The 14294-nt window shown below is 41.4% G+C and overlaps 1 protein-coding gene across 2 annotated transcripts in view; it reads left to right on the plus strand.

Moving 5' to 3' along the window:
• Positions 1–14294, plus strand: part of pkd1b (polycystic kidney disease 1b) — a 31544-nt gene that overhangs the window by 12164 nt on the left and 5086 nt on the right. Inside the window, exons 13-34 of one of the 2 annotated variants that reach the window (XM_087845307.1) lie at positions 81–221; positions 393–672; positions 879–975; positions 1108–1236; positions 1357–1507; positions 2143–2280; positions 3092–3236; positions 3315–4001; positions 6087–6240; positions 6336–6591; positions 6693–6888; positions 7020–7187; positions 8532–8672; positions 8836–9046; positions 9155–9278; positions 10438–10581; positions 10671–10992; positions 11168–11279; positions 11372–11529; positions 11981–12183; positions 12608–12805; positions 12881–13035. In XM_087845307.1, the coding sequence (XP_087701433.1) occupies positions 81–221; positions 393–672; positions 879–975; positions 1108–1236; positions 1357–1507; positions 2143–2280; positions 3092–3236; positions 3315–4001; positions 6087–6240; positions 6336–6591; positions 6693–6888; positions 7020–7187; positions 8532–8672; positions 8836–9046; positions 9155–9278; positions 10438–10581; positions 10671–10992; positions 11168–11279; positions 11372–11529; positions 11981–12183; positions 12608–12805; positions 12881–13035 (4310 nt within the window). The remainder of the gene's footprint in view (positions 1–80; positions 222–392; positions 673–878; positions 976–1107; positions 1237–1356; positions 1508–2142; positions 2281–3091; positions 3237–3314; positions 4002–6086; positions 6241–6335; positions 6592–6692; positions 6889–7019; positions 7188–8531; positions 8673–8835; positions 9047–9154; positions 9279–10437; positions 10582–10670; positions 10993–11167; positions 11280–11371; positions 11530–11980; positions 12184–12607; positions 12806–12880; positions 13036–14294) is intronic. The other variant, XM_087845306.1, reaches the window with a different exon arrangement.

The following is a 14294-nucleotide window of genomic DNA, read 5'->3' on the forward strand; positions in this document are numbered from 1 at the left end:
AAACCATCAAATCTTATATTTGCTTGCATTACAATATAGTCTTCCACCAGCAGCACCTACAGATGTCTTATTTCTTTCAGGTAACTGTCAGTGAAGCTCACTTGCTTCCTGTGACTATAGATTGTGTATCCTGTTCTGTTCGCTCATCTGCTAACCACATCAGTTACAACGCCCCCGTTATCCTTTCTGGACATTGTGGACAATGTGATGACCAGGCACAGGTAATTATTGTGAAATGAAATGCAAAAGAAATATTGTGTGAGGTTGTATTTAATTATTTCTTTAGTAGATAAATTAAAGTAATGACTGGCTGATTATTTTTAAATTGGGAAATATATAAATATGCCTATATATTTTGTTATTACTCTGATTCATGAACATGTCTTCTACAGTACAAATGGAGAGCTCATGACCAAAGTGGTCTGTCCCTCGTCCTTGATGAGGTCACCACTAAAGGGAAATATTCTCGCAGCTTGGTGGTGCGATCAGGCATCCTTCAGCCTGGACAGAGTTATTACTTTGCCCTAGATGTAGCCCAGCCTCACAGTGGGGAACGGGGCAGTGCCATCTTGATGATACGAACAAACAATCCACCACATGGCGGCCTGTGTGATCTGAGTCCAGAGTCAGACATACAACTACTGGAGACAAAGGTCACCTACAACTGTTCAGGTATCAGTAAGTTATAAAACAACAGGGCTACACAATCTAATTTGCATTGATGTTTTCATCTGACAGGTCAAAAGTGTAAATGTTTGTTTTTTCACACTTTTCAACACAGCTGACAAATTTAATCAAACAATTTAAAATCACACAGCTGGACTTTAATGTACGTTGTTGTTTATGGCTGTGTCTAACATCTGCTCTCTCTGGGATAGGATGGCAAGATGATGAAAGCAGAGTCTCTCAGTTGATCTATACCTTCCAGGTGGCATTATGTCAGCTCACTGTGTGCCCTGTGCTCACACTCTATAGGTAAATGGCCTCAGCTTGCAGTTATTAATAGACAAAGTACATCTAAGTACATGCAGGCTTAGTTATTCCTTTAAAATTAAGCCTTTCATAACACAAAGTTATAGTTTGGATTGTCTGAATTTTTCTCCCAAGGGGGACACAGTCAACGTTCAGCACGCTGGTCCCAGTGGGAAGTCCTGGACAAAGAGAAACCGTGTCAGTTATCAGAGTCATTCTGCTTGTAGAGAACCATTCTGGGGCAAAGGCTGTGGCTTTGAACAGGTGAGAAGTCGTGTTAGTTAAAATTTAAGAGAATTCTTTATGAATAATACACCTCAGGCCCAGTGTCTGTAAAGTTTAATGCACTGAACTGATGTGGCCCTGCATTTCTGCATTCCCAAGAACACTGACAGTGGAAAATCCTGCAGTCAATGAAGCTGCCAGTCAGTGGCTCAGAAACAAGAGCCAGACTGAACTGTGGGCTTTGGTCCAACATGGTAACCCTCAAGAAATCATCCCGTATTCCATTGCTCTCACCAGCAAGCTCAATCAGGTAGTGTATCAATGTAAAATGTTCATATTCCAGTGCATATGTCATGGTCTGTGGATTTTCTCATGGATTTTTTTATTTTTGCCATTTCTATTGGTTTTTTTCTGTTTCTATTATTATTCACAGTCTGTTTTTTCATTTCTTATGACTGATGCTATATTTAAGATCTATTTAGTTCTGTGGATTTTGGTATTAGAGATTTTTTCTTGAGCTTTTTTTTGGAGTTTTAGTTTAGATTATAAGATTAAAATTCTATTAGTCCCCTCAGGGTTTCCTTCTGTGTTTTCCCTCTGTCAAGTTAATTCATGTTTCAGTGATCATTCATTTCCTTTTTTTCTTTGGTAATCATGTGACTCTGGTGCTTTGAGCTCTCCTGGGTGAATGGTCTTTACACTGTGTCTTGATGCCTTCTTGTACCCAACATCCCGATTGCCCTGCCACTCATTATGTATTTCGATGTTCTTGAAAATTAAATCTCTGTATTCCTGTATCCTATTGGTTCCCTTTTGGAAAACGATTTTACTTGGATTGCCTCTTATTGATTTCCTTTTCTGGCCTGTAGCTATTAGTTTTGTAATAAAGCTTGACTATTATTTGTTACTTTGAATCCTGAGTCTGCACTTCACTCCTTTCACCAGATGGACTTTGAGTGGACTGCCGAGGAACTCATGGATAGGAGGGAGATCCGCGGAAATGTAACAGAAGCTCTCGCCTCTCTCCCTGTGTCCACCTTACTAGATGTTGATCAGATCAGTGCGACACTGTCACAGTCTGTGGTAAGGAACCCACAGACAATGCCCAGACAATAACTGTGAGCTTGAGGGGAAGAATCAACAGTTTGACATTTTGGAAAAATTTACTTGGCTTTCTGGTAGAGAATTGAAGGAAAAGGTCAGTACCACTCCCCCACTGCAAGCTTAATTTAGCTCACAGACGTGAAATGGAGCAACTTTGGGCTTCTGTATCTTGCTGTGAGGGTTCATGACAAAAGTAGCAATACTACAATGCAAAAAAAAAATTAAGTACCTACTTATTATGCAGAAATTCAGCCTTTTACATTATATTACTGGATCATAATTATAGATTTAGTAACAAGAGCATGACTTTTATGTTTTATGTACTATGTGAAGTGTAAATATCAACACTGATTCCTCAGAGGCATCCGATGGAAAACAAAACACTGCTCAGTAGACCATTTAACACTTTATTACTTCTAGAAGGGAGCTGCGTCCTGCATGACACGTTGGTGGTTTGCCCCTGACAGTTTTATTACAGAAGCTCTCTCATTCTAGTCTAAACAACAGTGTCTCAGTAACTTTCCACTAGAGATGGTTCCCTCTTATCTACATTTTCCCAGCCAAGCGTGAGTGAGAGTCTACAGCTTTCTACTCCCCAAGGACACATGGTCTAATGCCTTTATTTTTCAGGGCTGTGTCCACTTAATACTACACTATATAACTTTATAACACTTATTATTAAAAAGCACAGCATTATTGAGGCACTGCAAATTATTCAATCCCAACAGAAGCATAGTCGTCTTCTTTTTCTTTTTGCTTGCATTGACATTGCATGTTTTCTTTATTCCAGGCTGTTCCCAGTGAGTTGGTACGTGAAACCTCTCAGAAGAAAGTTTTGGAAACTGTGGGGAAGATGATCCATGTAATAGAGAAAGAGACGGATCCTGCCGTTTTGTCAGCTGCAGATACAGGAAGAAACATCCTTAATGTTATAGGTGCTGGCCAACCACCTTCTCCTGCATGAAATAGTCATGTACTGACATGAAATTTACCATATTTTTATGTGTTTCCAGGTAGTACTCTGGCAGCCGCGTCTGAATCATCCAGTGGTTTTTACCCAGCCTACTCGGGAACTCTGCAGGGAGCATCAGTAATCTCCCTGTCAGCACTGAGTCATGCTGGAGCTCTAATGCGCACACTGATGCGTTCATATGTTTCTGGCGAGGTGCCTTTTTTGCTGTCCACCAACTATATCACCTCAGTGGGTTTCCAAGGAGACCCTTCTGATCTCCTCTGCCAGTCAAACCAGATCACGAGACAGTCATCATTTCCTGACAAATCTAAGGCTTCTCATCATTGTCAGTTTACTATGCCCTCCTCCCTGATAGCTCATCTGGAGAATACAGAGTCTGAGGTGGTGCAGGTGTTGTTTGGTTTGGATAAACTACTAGATAACAACGCTTTACTGGAAGGAGCCAATCCTCCAATTTCCACCACTCTTGTGGCCATGGAGCTCAGCACTCCTCAGGGTCAGCCCATACCCATTGTGGGTTTGGACCCTGAACAAGCCATTCAGGTTGCCCTGCCAAATAAGTACTCCTTGGATCATGGAAATGAGAGAGTAGGTGAAGATGGGAATGGGACATGTCTTACTGTAACACTACCGACTAAAGGACAGCTGAACTTCACAGTAAAAGTTCCAGATAGCCTGGATGAAAATGCAGGTTTATATATTGCCTTCAAGTTCACCTTGGCTCCAGGTACAGTTTCTTTATTTTTTCTTACTCTGGGTCTGTCCTGCTCCAGATTTGTTTCCTGTTTCTGTTTTCATGAGTGTAGAATTTTTAGCTAAATACCCATTACAAATATGAACACAAAAGCTACTATTTCTTAGTTTAAAGCCTCTTATTAAGTCAATACACAGTTCCTAAACTCTATGGGGTCCTTTAGCATATCACAGCTCATTGCTTTTATAGCCTGATACTTAATGGAGCTCTGTGGGGTTTTCTTGCAAACACAGTTACAAAAGTTCATGTTGAGTTTAGAACATTGTGTGTTTTTTAGGTCTGACATAGATTTTAAAGACATTAACTTCTTCTTTTCATAAAATATTCATGGACTGTTGTTTATAAATAAATAAATTTACCAGGTAAAGAAGAGTGAGCTGGGGAGCTATCAGCTAATGCTTGCGCTAACTAGCTATCTTGATTACCAGGATGTATTTATGTTTTTACACCAGGAAAAATAGGTGTGAATAGGTGCTCTAGTCTGAAGCCTTGAGATGAGCAATGTCATCATCACTATTCTTGTGTTTTGAAACCAGATGTGCCGAGCTAGTAGCCAGGATCTCAGTGCAAAAATCATACAGTTATTAGCTAACTATCACAAACCTTAGTCAACCCACATAGCGAGCAGGTCTGGCCTGGATCTGGTATCAAGCCGGCACTGCTGGTTAATATCTATTTAGTTCTTAAATAGATCTATTTAAGAACTAAATAGATCTATTTAAGAACTAGATCCTTAGGGTTAGGGGTTAGGGTTAGGATGGGCCAGCACAGGACCACCAGTGTGTCTGAAACTGGCCTTGTGCTGGCCCATGTGTGGGCCACCTCTGGCAAACCAAAGGGCCATCATGCTTTGCAGTATGTGGGCCATGTTTAAGCACATTGTGTGGGACAGATACCAATTTTGCTATGTGGGAATCAGCCTAGCCAGGATAGTCATTCTTTCTGGCACTATGACCTAAATTTATAAAATGGATTAAATATTTTATTTATATAACCCAAAATAAATACAACGCCAAGGGAATTTTCTTATATACTTCAAACGGACCAAAACTTTTTTGCAGTGGCTGCTAAATAATATACAGGGGTAGAGCTTTTCAGACCCAAAGCTCCTGTGCTATAAAAATATATATTTGCCCCTTTTCTTACACAATATTGTTTACACATTACACATTTTATCAAACCTGTACATTTCATATAAGAAGCCAAATCATAATATTAGACATAAAATTTAAATTATGTCTTTACTTTAGTAAACAACGATATCATTTATTAAGAGAAAGAAGTTATCCAAACCTGGTTCTGGTTATAATTGCACTCTAAAAGTAATTATACTTGGCAGCAAGTGCAATCAAGTATTTGAAATAACTGGAGCAATTTTGACCCACTCTTCCTTGCAGAATTATTTTAATTCAGCAAGATTTGCTGGATGAGTCAGTGATGTGCTCTAGAACTAATTTTAGTAGATCGGCCACTCCTGAGAACATTCACCACTATTCAAAGTTTCTTCCATTTCTGAATAATGTCTCACATCATACCACTTTTTCAAATAGGGCAAGGTAGATTTACAAAGTTTTAAAAAACCCATCTATTTTGTATTTTTACAGGTTATCTTTGTCTAATGCTAAAATTTGTTGGAAACATTGAAGTGTGACAAATATGCAAAACAAAAAAAGAAAGAATAGCACTGTACGTTTGTTGTGCATGATTCTAGTTTTTAGTCAGTTTATTACAGTCCACAGTGACTACCTCAGGGGGCACACATCACAGTCAGGGAATAGCTTTTTATCTTTTTAGATAAATAAAATAATACTGTTTAAAAATAATCAGTGTGTTGCTGTTACTTATGTCAGTCCCGAACAATGCAATGACTACTATACTTACAAAGTATGAATGCATTTTCATTAATAAATGTACTAATAACATGTGTGTACACATTTCAGGATAGGAGGTATCTTTCAGGACCAACCATGTAGTGCCTCTTGTACATAATTATTTATTAAACCTGCAATATATGTTTGTGCTATTATTAATAAAATTACTGCTTTTATCCACCACTAGGAGCAACTCCACTGCCTGTAGGACATGTCAAGATTGAAGCGAGCTCTGCAGTGCCGAGGACTAATGCATCCCAGGATTCCCTGATGAGAGAGTGGGCTCTTACACTCTCTCATCTGGCCAGCTCCTCGGAAGAAACCATTTTTCTGTCTCCCCTGTGAGTCACGGCTCTCTTCTGCAACTCACTGCTCTAATTGCTCATTTTGATAAATAAAGATGACCTTCACATGAATTAATTTTCCTCTACAACAGTCTGAATGGGACAGATACGCCTCTTTCTGTCAACCTGAGTTCATCTCTGGTCGACGGCGGTCCAGTCAATGTGTCGGTGTGCGTGTTCAGCTCTCTGTGCCAGTACTACAATGTGAAGGAGAGGCGTTGGAGCCGGGAAGGTCTTCAACCACTGGAGGGCAGCACACTCCACACAGCGCTATGTCTCACCCAGCACCTCACCATGTTTGGGGCCAGTTTGTTTGTTCATCCAGGGGCTGTTGTTTTGCTACCACCTGTACGTGAGAACACAGATGATTACAGCAGATGTAGATATTTTAAAATAAAATAAATGCATGATTTTTGCTCTTTTCCTTCTCCCCCTATTCAAATCTGCAGTCAGGAGAACCCATGAGGAACATGGTGGTAGGGATTATCTGTGCTGCCCTGGTTTTGATTCACCTGCTGGTGGGGCTCATTGCCCACAAACTGGACCACTTAGACAGCCTGAGACTGAGTCAGGTACCACTGTGTGGGCAACCCGGGCTGTACCACTACAGAGTGCTGGTAAAAACTGGCTGGAGGCCCGGGGCAGGTCAGCCAAAGACAAGACATTAAAGAGACAGAAAATGAAAAGCCAAACATTACATGTAATGGCTGAATTATCCTGTTTGAATGCTTTAAAATTAAATGGAAAGTGATCGTTTCTGTGGTGCTACCCTTCAGGAACTACGGCACACGTTGGCATTAGTTTGTATGGTCTGAAAAAGAGCGGCTCGCACCATCTGCAGAGGGATGGAGCTTTCCAGCGTGGCAGCCTGGACCAGTTTCATGTGGAGACAGATGACAACATGGGAGAAGTCTGGAAAATTCGCATCTGGCATGATAACACAGGTACATTATGTGGTCACAATTACTGGACCAGACCTCTTCAGTTATTTCCAGTTCTGTTCCCTCAGGTGTACAAAATCAAGCACCAGGCCGTCTAGTCTACCTTTAATGATTTTCAAAATAGCAAACAAATCAAATGTAAGAATGATATTTCTTTTGTTTTGTGTTTTATTTTGTTGTGTTTTACACACGGTTACTTTGAACATGTGATCACATTTTCCTTTAACACCCCTCTGTTAGCATTTGGGAACTCAGGAGAGATGTTGCTTAACAGTTTACAGCCTCTTTTCTCCCATTTTTAGTCATAATGTCCAAATTTTTTACTGGCTGACAGGTGTGAGTTACAGGTGTGAAAGCTGAGCACCCAACTCTTGCTCCAGAACTATACATTCTCAGCATGGTTTGGCATTGCCTTTAATGTCCGGATGACAACATATGGTGCCCCAAAACGATATATATATTATTCATGAATAATGGTGCCTTCAAAGATGTTAGAGTTACTCATTAATGCCATGTACACCAATGCACCCTCATGCCACCACAGATGCTGAGTTTTTAATTGCGCACTCATAAAGAAATAAATAATAAATTGTCCCCTTCTTTAATAGTCAGTGTACACGATTAGCAAAAGGAAAATAAATATTTTATTGGACAGTTTTCCATCTGAGCTTGGGCCCCGGGGACTCGGGAGCAAAAAAATTCCCTTTTTTAATTGGAAGAACTTTATAATACAGCCTATAAATTAAATTTAATTCAATTTAAATTTGAGCTACAACTCTGCAGTCGTGGGCTGGTTAGTTCACTTTATAATATTGCTCACACAGCTTAAATTATTGTGTAATTATGATTTAGGATGCAGCACTTAGTCCACTCAGCATTACAACCTGCGTCCTTAAAATTATTGTGTGGTTAAAATGTAAGGCAAGAGAAAAAAGGAACTACTAACGTATTTATTTACTATATGATTTGTGTCTCCTTTATTAAAATATTCAAAGGTTTCCTTTAAAAATTCTTGTATACTTCCTGGTAAATATTTTAAGCTAATTAAAATGACAACTTAATTTTGGATAAATTGTATCAGAAATACACAGTAAACTTTGGGGAAATTACACCCTATGTCATGGGCTGTTTTATTAAGTGCTACCTTTTCTTTGCATGGTAGAGTCCATACTTGCCTCTGTGGACAGACACAAAACACCATGTTCAATAAAGTGTTCCTGTATTTAAAGTGTAAGTATAGAGATTAACTAGAATGAAATGTGTGATTAATTACTAACAGTAAGTGTTTAAGACATGTCTGCGCGCGCGCGCGTGTGTGTGTGTGTGTTCACATGCATGTAATTACAGGTTTGGACCCATCATGGTATGTGCAACATGTGGTGGTGTGGGACCCTCAGACAGACCACATGTTCTTCTTCCTCCTAGACGATTGGCTCTCTGTTGACAATGAGACGAACAGCACAGTGGAGAAGGAAGTACTTGCCTCTTGTAAGGTTACAGATGTTACTCTGAACTCAACTGTTTAAATGGAAAAGCACTAAGACCATTTCTTAAGCAGACCTATCAAAGTTCCACTTTGTGTGCTTTCTCTTCCTGTAAACTGAAATATTTTTCTTTCATTGTCTTTGAACCGTTCCATTTGTCCCCAAAGGTCCAGAGGAGCTCACTCTATTTAAAAGGGTGTTCACCTCCCAGCTGATATTTGGCATGGTCGACCGCCACCTGTGGCTATCCCTGTTGGAACGCCCCCCTCACAGCTGTTTCACGAGGGGACAGAGAGTTACTTGCGGTGCCCTTATGCTGCATCTCTACCTGGCACTGGGGGCTCTGTGGTATGGAGCTGTTGGCACTGTGGGGCACAGGTGAAGTGACTGAGAGTACTCTTCTAGGTCAATACTCGAAGATCTAATAATTCCAGATATAAGCAAGTAGATTATTGATCAAATCGATATGTGTCCCTTATACTCAAGTGGACCAATTTCAGCCCATCTGCTGGCCAACGTGGAGACGGTTGCTGTGGGGATGACTGTTGCTGTGCTGGTGTTTCCTCTCCAGTGTTTCCTCTGCTTCCTGTTTAGAAAAGCTCACAGTCGGGTAATTAAAAACAGTATCAACTATTTATTTATTTATTTTACTAGTGAACCTATTTAAAGTAACTTGAAGATCAATGCATTAATTTCAAAACATTAGACAGAATACTCGTGCCATCAGAGAGTTGCTAATTAGAGGTTGTGTCAGCTGTGCGTCCATGCATTGTTTGTTAAACACTCTCACCCACATAGCAAAATCGGTATGGCCCGGATCTGGCCCACACAATGTGCTTACACATGGCCCACATACCGCAAAGAATGATGGCCCTTTGGTGGCCCAGATCTGGTTTGCCAGATGTGGCCCACACATGGGCCAGCACAAGGCCAGTTTCAGACACACTGGTGGTCCTGTGCTGGCCCATGTGTGGGCCACATCTGGCAAACCAGATCTGGGCCACCAAAGGGCCATCATTCTTTGCGGTATGTGGGCCATGTGTAAGTTGTGTGCAGCCATGGGCCAGTTGTAGACACACTGCTGGCCTATAACAGTTTCAGCTCTGGCCCCAGATGTCAGCATAATGTGTACCTTAATCAAGCCATGTAATACCAACATGTGCTGGAACATGATAGTGCAAAAGTAAATGACAAAACTCTGTTCAGACAGTGAATGGACTGATTCTTAGATAATGCTTTTCTACTCTCCCAGATTACTCAAAGTGCTCTATACAACATCCTACATTCACACACTTTCTCTTAGCTGAGTGCTTACTAACTACATTCATACACATTCACACTTATAACATGCACACTGGAGGAGCCAGGGATTGAACCACTAACCTTCCAATCAAAAGGTGGCCTGCTCTACCACCTGAGCTACAGTCACCCACTGGCAAAAATGAGTAAACCCTCACTAGGTTTTGGATAAAGTGTAAACTCACAAACCTGTCAAACCTGCATTTGAAACGTTGGCTACCATACCAGTATAGTATTGCAACATGGCATTTGGGTCTTCTAACTAAAATAAGAAAACAGGAACATAAATAGTGCCATCATTGCCAGACCTGGTCCACATCTGGTTGACATACACCCTGCCATGACACCAGTCAGCCAGCGGTGCCAGCTTGATACCAGATCCGGGCCAGACCTACTTGCTATCTGGGCACTTGTGTGAGAGTACACTCAGAAATGTTAACGCTGCAGGTGTATGTTTACATGTGACTCAGGTAACCGTGGACATGTCAGTCCCTCCCTCTCCTGTTTGTCACTCTGTGGAGATGGACGTATTCCTTGGCCAATCGGAGTTCTCCTGCCCTACTTTTCTGTCTTTGCCAGATTCCTCTGGCCGAGTCACTGACAGTCCTTCATCCGTAAGGACATGCACATACACAGTATACTTGTTATTTTACTCCTGTCTCTTTCTTAGAATAACTCCAGTTGTTATTCTATCTTTCTCCAGTTGCCGGAGAGTAAGGCCTTAGACTCCAGCATCCTGGACTTCTGGGCTGCCTCTGGTTTGGCGCCCAAGAAGTACGAAGCACATGAAGAAGATGGCATTGTAGCGTGGCCATCATGTGACAGCCTACTCAGTCTACCAGTGGGTTCAAGCCCCTCCAAGCCAACCTTAGCCCCTGACCCCTGCAAGGCTTCATCTGCTCGTCAGCTAAAGCGGAAAAAGGCCTTGATGCAGCTTCACTTGACACCGCACAAATCCCCAGATATGAACTCCAATCGAGTCCAAGTTCACAGCAACAATCTGACAACACTTCTTACTCTTTCCGGTAAGAAATTGTTAAAGCGTAATTAATTTCTGCTATTGACGTGAATGGTCTCCAGCACTTTGCTTCTTGCTTTTTCTTGCCGACTTTCTTTAAAGTAAAATGATTCCAAATCTGTTCTGGGAACACCAAGTTTTCTGAAAAACGTCTGATTCTGTATTCTTGTGTTTGGTACCAGAGGAGGATTTACTCATGTCTATTGAAGCAGCAGACGACACAGCAGATGCTAAAAACAGCAACTCAGACAGTGGGTGGGATTCTCCGAGAACAACATCCTCAGTCTCAACCATGTAAGGAAAATAAAGATTTCTTTTTATGACGTTCTTTATTGACAGGTAACATTCTGTATCACTTCAACTTTCATTTATTTATTTATTTTTAGGCGGAGCACCTCATGCAGCAGCTGGTCAGAGCACAGTGAGGATAACTCCCAGTATGGCACTGGACTCTATGAGTGTCCATCTGTAGACTCGATGGCAAGCACCTTCCTGCCAAGCACTTCTCCTGACTCCACATGTTCCTTCTACACAACACACATAGGTACCATAAAAGGTTTTTCTTGTTAATTGTACCCACAAATGTATTGTCAAATGTATCCACTCCTTCAATGAGTGGATACTGTTTCAATAAAGTGTTTTGGGATGGTTTAAGAATGGGAAACAGATCTGTGTGGGCACCTAATTCCTAATGCAACAGCCCATTAATGGAGCAGGTCCATAGGGCAGATCCATATCTGCAATCAGCCGCCCATACTACATATACAAATACAATTCACAATTATCATTTTAGCTAACTATATAGAAGTTTAAGGCCTTCTCTTTCACAAAGCACTGTACTGGGGAGAAGCTGAATATAAGAAACTGAGGTAGTCAGCACTATTTCCATGAGTCCCTTTACAGTTAACCCTGGTTTGGAATCTTTTTGTTAGACTATGAGACAAAAAACATCCTATCTAGAATTTTTATTCACATTTGAGATTTTATTTGAACAGGTGTTGCTCGGAGTCAGCCAGGCAGGCTACTTCCTCGCTGGGCGCTGCGTGTCATTTATCCTCTGCTCGCTTTGCTGCTTGGAGCGTGTCTGGCTGTGATGGGACTCTATGGAAGCTGCTTCTCCAGGACAGTAGTACTCATGTGGCTGGTATCAGCTCTTTCTGCCTTTCTAACCTCTGCTCTGCTGCTGGAACCTCTCAAGGTGAGTCAAGCATGTGGTCCAGTTTGTTCACCTCTCAGGGTTTTGGCAGATTATAACTCCTTTGACTTGCATGACCTGCATTTGTATAATGTTGGGTTGACGAGACAGTTTTTATCTTTCACGCACTCCTGCAGTCACACACTAGTCTACCAATGCTGAAGCTGGATCATGTGCACTCACACAAAGTTCAGACGTTCCAACAGTCATTTCAGTCTAATCAGACTTGTCCTTTGATTATCTCTTTGATTATGAATAAAGATGATGTACTGTTAGCAAACAGGAAAAAGCTCTGTTTTAGCACTCATTGTTAACACATAAGGGTGGATGTTCAGACTTTCTACCCTCTCTCAGATGTCCTGACAGGAAGTTGGGGCAAGGACTTCAATCTCTCTCCATCCAACCTCTCTTGACACCTGTTTTTCAGGTGTGCGTGCTGGCCTTGATCTACACAGTCCTGTGGAGACCTGTGGATCCAGAGGTGGAGGAGCAGCTGGCTCAGGAGGCCACTGTGGTGAGGCCGTTTGGAGAGCAGAGCGGGAAGGTCCGACCGCCATGCGGCTACGGCCTGCTGCAGGCGAAAGAGGAGGCTCGCAAAGTCCGAGCACTGCAGTCAATTATGAGGGTGAAAATATTTAAGATTTATTTCTGTCTGGGAATTTTTCTTCCCAGACGTCACACTTTTTTTCTTTTTTTGCAGCAGTGTGTGTGGCAGCTGTTATTTCTGTTGCTGGTGCTGATGGTGAACTACCAGGATGCAACTGAGCAGAGACAGGCCAGGCTTCTGCACTCCACCATCAAACGACGTCTTCACGCGTCACCCTTGGGGTTTCCCAACCTCACCTCACTCAAAGAGTAAGGGTGACGCCAAATGCCACACACACACAGCACACTGTAGCCACACAGTGTAAAATGTGGGGACAAATCTTGAGTTCTTTAAATTCAAAAGGTCAGAAAACATTTAGATGTTTAATGATTGCTAAGCTAATCGACAGAGGGGCAGATTTACTTAAGAGGGCAAAATAGCATGTGAGGGCAATCCCCAAATAGCGCTAATAAATGTGGTCGGTTTTACAGGTGAAATACAAAATTGGTGCTGTTTTTCTAAACAGTTCATTTGAATAACAAGCAAAACAAATGAAGAAGTTTCTTTGTGGCATTGATTATTGCCACAATCAGCAGTAAATTGTGCATTTCACACATTAGAAAATCTGTTTGCACGCTTGATTTAAATACCCTGTTATTGGTAAATGGTAAATGGTAAATGGCCTGCATTTGTATAGCGCTTTTCTAGTCCTTAAGGACCCCAAAGCGCTTTACACTACATTCAGTCATTCACCCATTCACATACGCATTCACACACTGGGGATGGCAAGCTACATTGTAGCCAAGGCTGCCCTGGGGCGCACTGACAGAGGCGAGGCTGCCGGACACAGGCGCCACCGGGCCCTCTGACCACCACCAGTAGGCAAATATGGGGTTAGTATCTTGAATTTGTGGCTTAAGAAAAGAAATCTCTGTGTTTCCACCATTTATATGCACTTTTGTAAACAAAAGAAGAAGTTTCTTTTTCAGCGTCAATTATTGGCACAATGCACTTTTGTAACTGCACTTTTTTATGCAAGTTTGCACTAGAGTAACATGTTTGCAACTCTGGTCCCAACTCGCTGAAAGAACTGTGTCAGATTTATGCTGTTTATATCAGACATGATAAGAGCTGATTGTTGTGAACTTTGACCTTCTGGGTCCCCCCAAATAAGTAATTACATTTTTTCTTGGTATCTATACACGACATAGCAAACAACAGGTGTGTGCATTTGTGTTTTCTTTAGCTATCCTAACCGTGGAGCAGCTTTTTCATTTTTCAGTGGAAACAGAACAACGTCGTTTCAACAGTGATTGCTGGGGAAATCACTCGTAATGAAATTAAATGATTTTGGGGTTTTTTATGTGCGTAAATTCGCCAAATCTGAATTTTTTTTAAATGCAATTAGTTTTTTAAATAGTGACATGTTTTAAAAAAGACAAGATTTAAAATGGCATAGGATTACTGTTGTATAAAACAACCAAAATTAAGCACTTAACTCCAAGTCCTTGTTACAACCATTTAAAAA

The sequence above is a fragment of the Neolamprologus brichardi genome, chromosome 8, assembly GCF_056152115.1.
Source record: "Neolamprologus brichardi isolate AB-2024 chromosome 8, ASM5615211v1, whole genome shotgun sequence".
NCBI lineage: Eukaryota > Metazoa > Chordata > Actinopteri > Cichliformes > Cichlidae > Neolamprologus > Neolamprologus brichardi.